Source organism: Aulonocara stuartgranti (genome assembly GCF_965226115.1).
Source record: "Aulonocara stuartgranti genome assembly, chromosome: 1".
NCBI lineage: Eukaryota > Metazoa > Chordata > Actinopteri > Cichliformes > Cichlidae > Aulonocara > Aulonocara stuartgranti.
Window position 1 is genome coordinate 8713381 of NC_138939.1, and position 15143 is coordinate 8728523.

General features: G+C 41.0%; 2 protein-coding genes across 4 annotated transcripts in view; one reads left to right on the forward strand and one right to left on the reverse strand.

The window, feature by feature from the left end:
* The first annotated feature begins 3095 nt into the window (after positions 1–3095).
* On the forward strand, positions 3096–4542 carry ss18l2 (ss18, like 2). Its single transcript, XM_082534491.1, has 4 exons — positions 3096–3550; positions 3882–3958; positions 4042–4126; positions 4215–4542. Exons 1-4 carry the CDS (start codon positions 3482–3484, stop codon positions 4266–4268), a joined length of 285 nt encoding a protein of 94 aa, XP_082390617.1. The 5' UTR covers positions 3096–3481; the 3' UTR covers positions 4269–4542.
* A 989-nt stretch (positions 4543–5531) lies between these two features.
* The window catches only part of garre1 (granule associated Rac and RHOG effector 1), a 42335-nt gene continuing 32723 nt past the window's right edge, over positions 5532–15143 (reverse strand). For all 3 annotated transcript variants that reach the window (XM_082534451.1, XM_082534449.1, XM_082534450.1), the window contains 6 exons: positions 13969–14094; positions 12767–13884; positions 11636–11801; positions 9259–9396; positions 8472–8547; positions 5532–7643 (listed from right to left, as the gene is read on the reverse strand). In XM_082534451.1, coding sequence (XP_082390577.1) covers positions 7323–7643; positions 8472–8547; positions 9259–9396; positions 11636–11801; positions 12767–13884; positions 13969–14094 — 1945 coding nt within the window. In that variant the 3' untranslated portion in view covers positions 5532–7322. The remainder of the gene's footprint in view (positions 7644–8471; positions 8548–9258; positions 9397–11635; positions 11802–12766; positions 13885–13968; positions 14095–15143) is intronic.

Below are 15143 nucleotides of genomic sequence, written 5' to 3' on the forward strand. Positions count from 1 at the left end.
AACATCTTTGCAAATTTACACAAGTCCAGTTTCCTTCTTTTTCAAGCTCTTGGGTCCAAAACAGCCTGAGACATCACACTTCCGCCTCCATGTTTGATAGTTGATGCCACACACAGTGGAACCATCCTTTCACCTACCCGACAGCGTACAAAGATCCTGAGTGATGAACTGAAGATTTCAAATTTTGATTCATTAGTCCCTAATACCTTCTTCCAGTCTTCAGTAGTCCGATGGTGGTGTTTCATGGCCCAGGCAAGCCTCTCTGCCTTATTCTGACCTCTTAGCAATGGCTCTCTTACTCCAACTCTTCCTGTCAAACCTGCAGCCTGCACAGTAGTTCTTGAGGACTGGAGTTTGAGACCCCTGTCCTACAATATTGGCCACTCCAACAATCAGAGGATTCCCTATGAGCAAGCATTAAGTTACAGTGGGGAGAAAAAACTCCCTTGTAATAGGAAGAAATGTCCAGCAGAACCAGGCTCAGGAAGGGACAGCCATCTGCCGTGACTGGTTGGGGTGGAGGGAGTGAAAATTAAAAAAAAAAAAAAAGCCAAGGTGATAAATATTGGAGCAAGTTGATTATTTTTTTGTTAAAATATTAAGCTGTTGTTATCAGGTTTAAAGGAGTATTGGATTTGCATTGTTTGCACTGTATTTCTGCTGTTGATTACCTTTTCCAACCCCTACTTGTGGTTTTGTCACTTTTGTCTGGGGTCAAAGAAGCAATGCTGGAGACTTGTGTCCCCCTCTGCTCCTCATTTTAATGCAGGGGGAACTCTCAGGCCAGGGTCAAAAAAGGGATGCTTGAGAACCTCCAAGGGTTTGATGCGCTGGTTTGCAAGCAAGGCCAACATCTGTTTAATCAGGCTGACCAATAAATCTGTGCCACTTTCAGGTCCTGTTCTAACTGTGATTACTCGTTTGAGGTCATCAAGATGCTGCAGTGTTATATGTCGAGTGTCCTTGGATTGGTATCCTGTCTCATACTGAAATTGCTCTTCTGTCTTAAATGTCCAGCGCTGTTCGCTGTGGTCGTTTTTTCTGAAATAATATTCTGTGGCCATGCTACAGTCTAGAATATAGTCTGGTGGCTGGCCCTGAGTGTCTGTGATGGATTTTAAAACATCATAATCCATTTTCCCAGGGTAGAGTGGCAACCCTGTAGCAAGCTCCACAGCTAGCCGGCTCAGAGGCCACATGTCAATTGCTTCATTATATGGAATATGAAGCATAACTTCGGGTGCTCTATACCAAATCGTCTGCACAATGGTACCAGGAATCGCTGCACACAGAGGACATACCTGCCACCTTGCCTGTTGCAAAATTTCAGGTTTGCTCTTGTTGATTTTAATAGCCACTGCTTGCTTGGTTTTTGTATTTTGACATTTGGTTACGAGACCAAAGGTGCCTTCTCCAAGAAAAGCTTCTACCTTGTAGTGGTTTCCCAAAATGCTCCCTTCAAATATTTCACATGACATGGTGAAATGTGTTTTTTTGCTCTTAAATTGGTGAGAAACGTTTGAAAATGGTTTTGGTTGTTGTTGTAAAACTCTATCAAAACTTTTCCAATGTTTTCTTGGTTGCTGTCAGTTCAAGGTCCTTTTAAGCACTATAATATATCACATGTAGGTCCTATCAAGGAGCGTTCAAGCATTCTAAAGTGTGTCTTTGTTTTGTGTGTGTGTGTGTGTGTGTGTGTGTGTGTGTGTGTGTGTGTGTGTGTGTGTTAGTTACATATTTGGTAAACAAACAGTGGATCAGGCATACCTAATAGTGATGTGTCGGTCGCGAACGAAACGACTCTTAGAGCCGATTCTTTGAAGTGAACGACTCGAGCCGGCTCCTTATTGGGAATCTTGGTTTTTTTCCTTCTGTCTCTCACCCTCTCTCTTGCACTTTTTTCCGCTTCACTCTGCACGCGAGCCTTGTGCTTTGCGCTGGGAAGAGGGGGGGAGGGGCGGTAGTTACACTCTCAGTAGCACAGGAACAGAGCTGGAGGGAGAGAGAAAGAAAGAGAGCCAGGGACAACAACGTCACATTAGAAAGGTATATTAATCATCCACAACTATTTTCAGTTGCAGATGATAAAGGATTCAAAAAGTTTATTCATGCAGGCCCATATGAGAGAGAATATGCATCTTCTTTTTGTTTTCATAATTTAATTTATATTTAACTGTGTTGTGGTTTGCAGTGTTTTGTGTTGTTTCACTTAAAATTTGTTTAAAAGGAAAAAGCTGAAAATTTAAATAGTTAAAAATTGAAATGTGAATAGTTGTTTTTTGTATTATATGATTTATTTATTATATTTTATGTGGAGTGAATAAATAAAAGTATATTTATGGTGGCCCCCTAGAGACAAAGCACATACAAACTCCAAAACACGTAAAAACTCCAAAACACTTAAAAACTCCATAGCACGTACAAACTCCGAAGCACGTACACACTCTAAAACACTTAAAAACTCAGAAGCACGTACAAACTCCAAGACATTTACAAAAGACAACAGAAGTGCTCCAGAAAGCTAGGCGCAGTGTTGAGCTTTTGTTACCTAGTGGCTACACAAGCCAGGAAGTACCAACGAACGGATTTGGTGTGTGGTAGTAACAGGTAAATGAACATTTTTTTTAAATTATTTGAATATATATGAATGCTTGTGTATAAATACACAAACAATACACATATGCTTTCAATTGTGCAATTTAAGTGATCTAGGTAGCTCTGTTTTGGAAGGTCAGTTAACGCTAGAAATGTGTTTTGGAATTTGTACATGCTTTTTGGAGTTTTTACGTGTATGTGCTTTGTCTCTAGGGGCCACCGCATATATTTATATATAAATATATATAAATAAAACCACTTTTTTTTACATTAGTAATTCCTTTTGTGCATAATTTTATATTATTGTTAATAATAAATTAATTAAAGCAACAAAACAACCTGAAGAGCCAGTTGGGAGCCGAAAAATCCGACTCTTTTTAGTGAGCCAAGCCGAAAGAGCCGGAAATCCCATCACTAGTACCTAATCAAATGAGTGTATATGCAAATACACATACATGCACATGAAAGACATCTTTATCAAGCTGAACACCTGACAGTTCCTCCCCAGTTTATTGTTAATCTATCAAAACCTGCAACAAACTTGGGGATTCCTAAGTCAAAATTTCAATTAATTTATTTAAAGTTCGACTTAAAAACTACAATTTTTAGGTTATCTAATTTTTTTTTTAAACAATGCGATAGTACGTCTTTTCAGTGGCGGAAACGAGCTTCTTTAATCTAGCGTTCAGCCTTCGATGCAATGGAGTGCTCCATCTTTCTGCACATATCATCTTTGGTCGGCTCCCGCCACTGACGTTTCCCTCGGCCGCTGGGCTGTGCCTGCCTCCCCGTGTGTGAGTCGAACATAATACGTCCCATGAAGAAGAAGCTCTCCGGTCAGCTGGCGTCGTAAAAGCGAAATCGTTGTAGTAGGATTAAATTAAACATGTCGATTGTGTTTGTACCAAAGAAACTCAGAGGAAAAGCTACAGTCAACCAAGAGACGATACAGAGGGTAAGACACCAAGAACGTATATTTTAGAAGCTTTTACGTTGTTTTTATGTCTCGATCGTTCTTGGATTAGCAATTAGCTTGCTAACAGGTTTATACGTTCACCCTTATTTGGGGGGGAAATTGGTAACCTTTTCGCATTTGGCTGTTGACTTTTTACACGGACTTGTCCCGGTGACGGGTTTAGAAAAAATGTTAAAAGTGGTTGTGGTAGGGCCTTATCTAATTAACATGGTTCAATACTCCGTGAAAACCTTTGTCATTTTTTGCTGTAAGTGGCTTTACGCTCTCTAAATTTCTCTCTGGTCCTGCCGGATTCTCTGCTTTGTTCCAGTTACTGGATGAAAACGATCAACTGATCAGATGCATTACAGAGTACATGCAGAAAGGACGCGCGGTCGAGTGTGTGCAGTAAGTTACACAAACCTCTCCTCCACTAATGCTGTTGATTGACTTCATAGTGTTGTTATTTATTTTTTTCCATTTTCCAACAGATACCAACAGATTCTGCATCGCAACATTGTCTACCTGGCAACCATAGCTGATGCAAGTCCCGACAGTGCAGCTTCCACATCAAATGTAAACACAGCCCAGACACAGAAGCAGCAGTAATAATGAGGATGGAGGTGGCTTGTTTCTAATGCTCTATTATTGTCTTCGTTTCTAGTGCACATCTAATGACACATCAGCTTCAGCAGCAGCTGTGATTGTGGTCATTTGACAGCATAATTGCACAGAAACTGCCAAGGTGGAGTTCACAAAACTTGGAGATATGGACAATGAAAGCAAAGGATCCACCTCCTGTTATTTGTCAGGAAAAAGGTCTCTAGCCTTGGCAGAAAATGCCCTCTCAAAGCACCCTGCCAGTCGAGAATGATCTCACAACAAAAAAACTGTTTTCAGTATGAACCGTTTTCAGTGACGTAAACCATTTCAGGGTCGAGCTGGATATCTGCGGACAAAATTGGAAACAAAATAAAATTTTATTTGCACTAGTCATGAGTGCTTTTTGTCTCTTCAGATTTTATATTGTATTGATGCACACTATTCCCCTGTTACGCCTGAATTATTCTGCAGAATCTGTACAACCTATAGTCAACCCAACACCTTCCTCAGCATTCATATCTGTGAAAGGTGTGTTAACAGCACTAGGTACTTAAATTTATAAGGAAGGGGCACATCAGGTGTAGGGTTTCACAAGGGCTTGCAGTTATAGTAAACCTGAGGTGTAGAGTTCACATCCACTTAAATGCTTTCAGCAGGAGCATCTTTTATCACTCTGGTTTAGAACACCCCAGCTGTTTTTCTTTCCTCTCTGAGGCCTTGAGCTACAACTTCAAAGCTACCACACCTACATATATCCAAGTTACATTATACAGAAACTAACAACACAGGCTACAGTATTCCCCCACAAAGTTGCAGTTTTGTTTCAGAGGATATCTTTGTTTGAGATGGTGAGATACCATTCAGAGGCAGAAAGTAGCCAATCCGAGAGCATAATTCAGCTCTCCTTAATGCATCTCTGCGTATAGCTATCTGCATGTTGTTCGTTTTGTTCTAAAAGCCATAAGACGCCACACAAAAGCATATTTAGGGTTTAAACTAACCTTAAATTTAAAAAAAAAGAAGAAAAAAAAAGGCATTTTTTGAACCACATCCAGAATTTGCAGTTTTTTAAAGGAATGTAACCCCCGCAAATTTTGAGGGTCAACTGTATCTCGATTAAGAAAGCTTCCTTGTCTTGTTTTGTGTCTTGGACATGCTGGAGAGATCTTTTGCCTGGCTTAGGAATGGCTGTGTGTTTTCTCCATTTGGCGCTGGAGCACACAGCTGTGAAGGAGGTGGTCTGTTTAGACTGCAGTCCCTGTAATCCAGGCCCAGATAAAAAGCAGACAATAGGTGAAGTAAGCGGGAGGAAAAAAATGAAAACCAGCAAGAGACTTATGTTTAAAAAAAAAAAAAAAAATTTAAAAAAACAACAGCATTTTGAATTGCTAGTTATTTTTATTTATTTTTTGCATTGCTGGTACACTTGGAAAGATTCAGTTGCCAGCTCAAGAGAACAATAAGCAACATAAGCCAAGCAGCCCCCCTTCATATCTTCTATCAGGGCAACATGTTTTTATTATTATTTTTCTCTTTTTTTGTGTTTTTTTTAGAAGCCACTAGTAAACCATTTGACACAGCTGAGAAGCTAACAGTTACAGTCCAAGGTCTGTACTGATGTCTTAAAAAAGGCTGCAACAGTTAGGGAGATAACACAGACAAAAAGCAACAAACCCTATATCTTGATTGTGCAAAGCACATTAACTATAAAAAGATATATATTTATATGTATATACAGCAAACAATTCTCTGTAAACATGTTAAGTATGTTAGTTTTCTGAAAACATGGTGTCATTTCATAAATACAGGCAACATTGGCATCCGCAAACATCACAAAAAGATAACATTCTGGGCTTTTAAATACAGCCCACTGCCATAGGAACGGAGGAAACAAGGGCTTGAAAAAACAAAACAACAACAACAAAAAACCCACCCTCGTTACACAATGTTTTAGTGTTTAGCATGGCGTATTTGGTAACCTTTATAGATCGATGCTGTAGTTAAACTCTGTAGGAAAAACATGTGCTTTTTTCACATATTGGGAGGTGGAAAATAATGTTTTATGTAATATGTCTGCAGGAATACTAACATACAGTATGGTATAACATGTAAGAAAATACAAAAATAAGATTAATACTGTCAATAATTGTACACAAAAAATATTGTGTTATTAAACAAAGAAGAAACGTTAGGTTTATGGGAGTTAGTGTCAATCTGGAGCCAACAACTGCCAATTAGAGAAGAGGAAATGAAGATGTTCCCTAATGCTCACATCTAGTAGGGTGTTTAACTTCATGTTGATCAATAATCTCAGACTGCCTCTCATCTCTTCAGCACCATTCGTCTTCCGAACAACGCTTTGGTTGGAAATAATATTCTGCAAGTGCTATCGATACCAACATGGCACATAGTTACTGCTATAACTCTTAACTCTGGTCAGTTGTTGAAAAAGTAGTGTATTTCTCTCAAATTACACCTCTGCAGTGACTTACTATATTTATGCTGAGCCTGCTCAAAGCCTCTTAATAAAAAGTACTAAATATTTATATTTCAACTTCACTATTTTACAAGCTATGAAACAGTAGATGGTAGCTGTATTCTGGGTCATCTTGCATGAGATTTGGCAGTTACAGCTATGTAGACACAGTATATTTATTACGGGCAAAATGAGAGCATTTTAAGCCCCTGCCCCCTTGTAATCCCCTCCACACACACACACACACACACACACACACACACACACACACACACACACACACACACACACACACACACACACACACTTTTAGCTGCAGAAGCAAGTGGGTGACGGCTTTGCACGTCTCCAGCTCTTGTCTGAGGAAATTTCTGCTCGACAGACAGAGAAACGACCACCTGACTAACTGCTGCCAGCACGACATGCGCACCTTTCATGGTTAAAACATGGCAGTTTGAAAAACTTCAAAATACATCTTTTTCTGATGGGGATGTTTGACATGGAAAAATATAGATACAAAAAAATGTCGAGCCAGTGTGTATACTTTACGTTGCCTGTGAGGCTTTTGAAATTTTCCAATTCGCTGGGTGTGGAGTTTAATGGCTGTAGCTCGGCCCACTCAGTGGCTCATGTAACAGAGCTACGGGTCCTCTGTGGCACTTCACCGTGGACTCGTTAGACATTAGATCGGGATCAGTACTGGTGAAGGTAGGAGGGTCTGTGCTCATGCTTGACGGGGAAGGATTTAAAGCCCTTGGTCATCGGTTTATGTTGCTGCTGTTGCTGCTGCTGCTGCTGCTGGGTGAACGGAAAACCAGAGGAGATGCCGGTGGAGGGGGAGCAGTCGCTGGCAGTAGACCACACGGGAGACTGGAGCATTGGCATGGAGTCGCCCCACTGGGAAGAAGGAGGGATGTTCATCTGGTACAAGGAAGAACTGGGATTGGGCATGGTGTTGGTGTGGGTGGAGTGTTGCCACGGTGCTTTGGGAGGCCAAGTTTTAGTTTTGCTGTCCTGTGGAGGAGGCCGGAACATGACGAGTCAACATGCAATCAAAAATAGTAGAAATGGTTAAAGGCGTTTTTGTAATCATCTTCTGCTAACTGTTTCTAAACCTTCCCCACCAGGGGGCAGCATTTCACCAGTGCTCCTGCTCTTTTAATTTACAGCCCTACCCCAATCTCAAGAGGTTTTGGCTTTTCCTAGACTGTAATTTTTCTCTCAACAGCCATCTTTTAATGTATGTGTGTAAAACACGGATGTAGCTTCTGGGTTTGAGAATGAAGAGGAAGTGAACGTGACTTAATCTGACATTTGTGACTTCAGTATTTTCCTGGTGACTTTATAATCTCAATCACTACTTTCAGATCATATTAAACAGAATATTAGGCTCATTTTGTAAATCCAGGTAATTCCAAGAGTCAGAAAGGAGGATTTCATGGGAATGTTCACAGCAGTCTATTATGCACTTCTGGAGCCAATTCCTACCCTTGCTTGAAAACGCTTCATAACGGGACTTCCCTAACCAATCCATGATGTCACGGTGGCTACATCCACTGTGTGCTACCATTAATGACCTGCCTGGTTATACGGATGTTACACAGACTCATTGCAGAATCCTGTGGTACAAACAGGTATTGCATAAAAGTATGATCTGGGTGTAGTTCAGCTGATACCTAGACATTTAGGACTCATAGCAGCTGTTTGTTCACATTTGTTTGACACATTTATTATTTTGGGGGAGTTCCTGAACCATTCTTAAACACAGGAATCTATAATTAGTCCAGCGTAAAATAAAATGAAGTGTGACATTTCACTGGCACAGAGGGGTTCAAACTTTACCTGGCTATCGTCGCCGATGTGATGGAGAGGTGGTGAAGGCAGAGTGCACACCTCAGGCTCACCACAACTGTGTTTCCTGAGGACAGAGAAATCTACACTGAACATACTCACAAAGAGTATCTGATGAATGTTAAACTGCAGCAGATATTTTTACTGAGATAAACACGATGACCTACGGAGCCACGCAAGACACATGGGAGAAAAACAAATTACGATGAGCCTTTGCAAACAAAAGTCTTGCGAGATCTCGCAAAATAGACTGCATACTTTGCAGGTCACATTTGAAGGCCGAGTCAGTGTATCCTTCGTAACCCAACCTATCCCAGAATTCATAGCGCGGCCCAGCCAATTCGTTTCCAACAATGGCGGCAGCTACTTAGTTTTAATATTACGCTTTGTGGGTCACAAAATAAACTTTTAAGATATTTTGAGGCGTGAATGTAGCTGTGTAAACGTCAAATATCTGCTCGGTTTATCATGACATCACATATTTGCAAAAGTGCTCCGACATTTTAGGAGACGTCTGTTACCCACCATCTCGAAGCTAACGGGAGGTCGAGGCGCACTACAGTCGGGGGGAACACCGCACTCCCGGCACATCGTGCCTTGACCTCCCGGTCAGCTTCAAGCTGGCGGCCTCTGAAGAATGCGGCCAAAACTTTTGCAAGATCTTGCAAAACTTCAGCTTTATTTTTTCTTCTCCCATGTCCCTTGCGGGGCTCCATAAGGACCAAACCAGGAAGACAGAACAAGATAAACACCACAAGTGGATGACTTTCAGACTTACCGCCTTTGTTTAACTGCAGCTACCAGGTCTGGCCCAGAAAACATGGAGAACAGACTGTCACCATTGGCTGAAGATGTCTCGTCACTAGAGCTGGCCGAGTCCCCCTGATTGGCTGACCAACCACTGTTTACAGCATCACTGTGGGCACAACCAGAGAAGGTGTTAGCAATTTCTCTATTAGTTACTAAAAACTGTGTATAACAAAACCAACAAAATTAGACAACTTAAACATATGAATTTAAAGCCCAGTATCTCTCGGCCTTTATTCAAAGCAAAAGCTGCATAAAAGTGATACATTTTTGCATAGGGTTTAAAAGTGAGATCGCATAACTGCAATGATGGCTTGTTTACTTCTATCTGCTTGCATCTGTGAGCAGGATGGTGTGTCACATGTGGGTGGAATTAAACAAGAGCACCCAGGATAAACATGCTAAATGCCTCACTTATTGCTAATGTTGGATAAATTAAAAACATAATCAAAACATCACATGACACAGTTTGACAGTTTAAAACTATGCCAGTGCCCACGACGATGAAAGCTTTCACATTTCAAAACAAATGTACCATATGTGAAACCCATCAGTATGCTGGTTCTCAAACTACCAAAAGTCAGACATCCCTGCATTGCAAACATATAAACAGGAAAGCACTGATCTGTACTTGTCACATTTGAGAATCAGCACGATGCTGCATACTGCTGTCATTTACAGCTTTTGGCTTTAAAATGTGAAGTTGCTGATACATGCATGCTTTGCAATGGCCACAAGGGGGTGACCTTTGTTGGTTGCAAAAAGACTTCCAGTCTCAAAAATCTATGGGGCAGCCCCCTGCCCTGACCTCTGTACACACTTTACTGTTGACTTCATAGGCTCTTGGCTCTGGAAGCATTTATTTATCTGTGGTTAAGAGTATATGATTTTGTCAAAGCTACATCAACAGAAGATAGAACAATATTGTACTGCATTTTACTTTATTTTGTATAGTGTATTTCTCTTTTTTCCTAAATGACTTTCTGGATGCTGTTTACATGATTTAAATTAATTGGACAAAACAAACACTTTTAAAAGTCCTCAAAAACACCTTTGTGCTAGTTGCCTCACAGGAGCACTGCCATAATGACACACACACACCACACACACACATACACACACACACACACAGAGACAGACTCTCAAAGTGAAAACAATGTCAGGAATGCAACCATGGCTGGCCAATCAAAGGAATGATATCAGCAGAAACAAATGTTTGAGCTAAAAGATGATAACAGCTCCTCAGGCAGATTTATCCAGAGCTTAGGTGTTCCAACAGCAGAACCATGATCTGCTCATCTTAAATTCAGAGACATCAACAGCAAGAAGGTTCTTATCTGCCTCAGGCTGTGCACACAGTGGCAGGGGAGAGCAGCTCTGAGATGCTATCTGAAACCTGGTCACAACAAACCTTAAAGCCAATCACTAAAATCTTATAAATCAACCCCTGTAAGTGCAGTGCTGCTAAAAGACTCCTCCTAAAAACAACTCACTACCAGTTTGTCTTATTAGAAAAATACTTTTTTTAATTGAATGTTTGATGTTAAGATCTTTACCTACAATAGACCGAGTGTAACTGAATTTTAAGACCAAAACTGACATTTGTTGATTGACTGATTTTCTTTTGCTTTCTGACATACAAAAAATAAAGAAATGATCTTAACATTTGCCGCGGTTCTTATTACTGGTTTACATGCATGAATGACCTTAACTATGACAAACTAAGTAAATATTCATAACATGGTTTCTTTTCTTTAATTTTTCATTTATCAGCTTATGAATGCTGACAGAGATAGATTGGCAAACAGCTAATACTGACATATAATACTGATTGGTCAGATCCCAATAATAAACAAATGACCTTTCTACAAAGGTTTGTTTAGGTTCAGTTTTAAATAGAAGCATGGAAGGAAAAGGATGAAAAACATGATGACTTTATTACAATTTGTTTATTGATATTTTTTGAGTTAAAATGATAACAGAATACTGTAGAATTCACTTAGACATACCCAAAGTTTTGGGTTTTAGTACTGTTGAACCAAAGACCAGCTGTTTTTGAAATAGTAATAGACACATATTATAAAATGTAATTTATTTGTAGAATTGGTGTTTTTTAACCAATAACATAAGAGCATTTTTAGAATCTCTGTCACATATAAATGAAACAGCATAGGTTGAATAACTAAAACCATGCATAATAAAAAGGCCCTTACTCTGATTCTAGTTGAAATAGCTTGGTTGATTGAGGGTCATTATATATTCTTAAACATCCCTATGTGGGACACGTGCTAAAATGTCAACTTGTCTGGCAATGAATGAGTGGTAAAAGCAGATGTATGGGTACCAACCCCTCGCTGAAGTATTCTGGGTGGGACCAGGTCCTGTGCTGCTCATCAGGCATTGGCCAGTTGCTGCGCGTGTTGCTGGGGCGGCGAATGTGCTGTACCTGCCGTTTCTGCTGCATGGCCTGACTGACGCCGGCGACGTAACGTGCAAACTCCGGGTCCGAGCCAACTGCGCGTGGAAAGGGAGGATAAACACAACTATGAGTTTCTGACACCCTCAGCTTTTCTCTTTCGCTCCCTGGAGCTCAATCTATTCAGCCAGACTGTCTACCACAGCAGAAAAATCACAATAGCCTTAAGTCAACTCTGCACAATGGGCCTCGACGCAATCAAAAGAGTGTGCTGCACTGTAAGAAATATAACTGACACAAGCTAAATTCAGCGCACATCACCAACTTACAGTTGTAGCCACAACTTCTCATCGTACCTGACCAATATTTATATCAGGTGTCTTATGTCACCCTTCAGGTTTTAAGAAAAATCTGCTCAATTTAGTCAAATTACAGTGTCTTTTATGCACTGTAGTAATATTTGTCTGGTAGTCGCATCTTTATTTTTGATATCAGCTGATGTTTGAAAGCTAATTTTCTTTTATGACACGATTAAGATTTGAATTTAAATTAAAAACTTTTTACAGTCAGCTTGATACCCACTACCATCTTCTTAATGGTTTCATCTTGATTGTACTGTAGGGAGACTCAGGCCACCCACACCCCTTTCCTGAACATTTGTCTCCAGCTATACCTTTCAAAGTGTTAGAGACACTACTAAGCTTCTCTGAGGTTTTAAAATAATGAAAGTCAGTGCCATCAATGCTGCAGGATTAGCTGAAACTTAACCTAACCCAGTGAAAGAAAACTAAATAAAAGGCTCTTTGGTTTGTTCCCTCATCTCATCACAATCAACATTATTTGTTTATTTAATAAGATGGATATCACTACCAAAATGCATAATGCAAGTAACAAAAATGGTGAATTTCATGCTGATTTTTGTGCTCTCAACTTCTTCATATTCTGGATGTGAGTGTCTGCCTTCTTTTTAACTTAAAGAGTTGAGCTGTTCTTATATAAATAAATGTTCACTCTGTTTCATATGGATGTAAACTCAAACATGAAACTGTAAGGTAAACATCACCTGCTGGGTCGAAGGGCAATGTGTCCCCCAGGACTCCAAACACTCCCTCACTCTGGTCCCGGTTGGGCCATGTATTGTTACGAGGTCCTTGGGGTTTCTGACCCAGCATCTCTGACATGACACTGTCCATGTAGGTGCTGACCAAGCCCAGACTGTACAGGTCTGAGCTCAAGTCTGGCAGTCCAGATGATGCCCACTGCCCAATGGGACCTAGGGGTGATAGCCCTGCTGGGGGTCCTTGCGGCGGAGGCTGTTGTCCAGAAGTGCCCAGCCACTTGCTTGCCACTCTTTGTTGTGGTAAGACCTGGGGTGGGGTTTGCTGGGGAGGAAGCTGCGGGGGAGGCGCTTGTTGAGTGATGGGCTGCAGGAGGTGCTGGTAGTAGAGGTGCTGGGCCTGTGGGGAGGGCTGCTGAGGTGGTGGAGGAGGGGGTTGCTGCTGCTGCTGGGGCTGTTGTTGCTGTTGGGGAGGCGGCTGTGGATTAGGCTGAGGCTGTTGTTTCTGTACTGGCTGTGAAGGTTGAGGCTGAGGCTGGGGCTGAGGCAGGGTCTGAGCTGGAGGCTGCAGGGCACTGTGAGAGATTGATGAGGTGGCTTGTGAAGGACCACTTGGGGGCTTCAGCTCAGCAGGATTAGCAGAAGCCACAGAGTTCCTCCTCTTGACCAGGGGTGAGGCTTGCTGGGATTTGCCCATGTTGAATCCTGAGAGAAAGTCAATGACATCCTGCATCTCTTGGTCTGTGGGCAGGTTCATCCCCTGGTCTTCAGAAACTGAACCGTTGGCCAGCTGGTTTTGTTGAGTGGAGTCAGAGGTACAAGGCAGGCTGCCCATCTGCAGGATGCTCTGTAGCCTCCCATCACTGTGGCCCATGCCTTTTGCCTTGTCCTCAGAGTTACTGGTTGTTAGCATGCTGCGAGATGGAGTACTAGGGATGGAAAAACTGCCTCCGCTATTTGAGCTGGATGAGACTTTCTTTGTGAACTTGGAAGTGAGCTTTGATATAGTTTTGGGCAGTCCACTAGAGGTCTTGGAGCTGGTACCTGGAGGCAAGTCTGTGGGGATGCCATAGTCTGGGCTCTCTCTCTGTAGCTGTATCTGAATAGTGGGCAAGGCTTGCTCTCTTTTGTGGACAGGAGAAAAGAAATGTGTGTTAGCTAGTCAAAACATGGAATGAAATCGTTAATCATTACTAACATCTACTCACTTTCTCTCCTTCCACCTGTTGATGTCAAACACCGCTGTGTAAAGCACGTCTACAAGACCAAGTGTCTTCTCTGGGTCCAAGCTTCGCTGGAGTAAGGACATAGTAGCTGGGTCCTCCTTCAAACACCTGAACCCAAAGACACAAACATTCACAACAGGACAGGACATGATCTGTGAGTCCAACAGTATGTCTTACACATAAAGGCTCAGGTGAGATGAATATCTGGCATGTGATATTTATAAACAAGAAAAGATCCCACACTTCCTTTTATTAAAATAAAAAACTCAAACTCATCACAAAACTATGTACTGTGACACGACACAGAGGTTTTAAGAAGAAATACTTCCCCTATTCCCTAAAATAATACTTGCTTTGACTAGTTTGACTTGATTTACAACACACATAATATCAGCACTGCATTAGAGTACATAACTTTAAAAAAAAAAAAAAGTCAGTTAAATAAAAGCCTCTGAGAAACACCTTCTTCCAGGACCATTATAAAAGTGCTCTGAATCAAAAACCAGTTTGACTTTTCTAACACCACAAATACCAATGATATGGCTTAGTTTTAAAGTACACATCATTTACACAAAAATCTCTTATATACTACCTAAGTATGAAGGCACTAACCAGCATTTCACTGTTTATTAAATATTTTATATCAAACACATTCTCAATCCCTCTTGAGCCTTAAGCTTTAAAGTCTGTATAAAACCGTCCAAATCAACAGGATGTGTTGATTTGTTCCATAATACCAACTTCAATTTACTTGCCTTCAATTTTCAACTGTCTCCAACAGTCTAGATTTGTATGTTACTTATCTGTTTACTAAGGGACTGTAAATTCTGCTGTCTGCTCACAAACCCACAATGAAAAGGTTCAGATACTAATGCATTGATTTATTACCCAAAGCTCAGTCAGCACATGTGTAGGTGTGCTTGAAAATTTACAGCTGATGCTATAAATGAGTAAAGTTGAAGTTCTGCAGTGTAAGAGCAGTTTTTCTTTGTTTGTTTTTTTTGTCATCTATTTAAACATCAGCATTGGCCACAGAATTTGTAAAGGATGAATAAAGCTTCTGGCTCTGAAAAGTGAAGCCAACACATTAATACTTTAAACCTGTATTCTTGTTAATGGCCAGCAGGGGGCAACTCTTCTGGCTGCAAAAAGACGTC

Coding starts and splice junctions, on each gene's coding strand:
- ss18l2 (XM_082534491.1), top strand. CDS start 3,482: ATGTCGATTGTGTTTGTACCAAAGAAACTCAGAGGAAAAGCTACAGTC. Junction 3,551..3,881: donor ACCAAGAGACGATACAGAGG/GTAAGACACCAA, acceptor GCTTTGTTCCAG/TTACTGGATGAAAACGATCA. Junction 3,959..4,041: donor CGCGCGGTCGAGTGTGTGCA/GTAAGTTACACA, acceptor ATTTTCCAACAG/ATACCAACAGATTCTGCATC.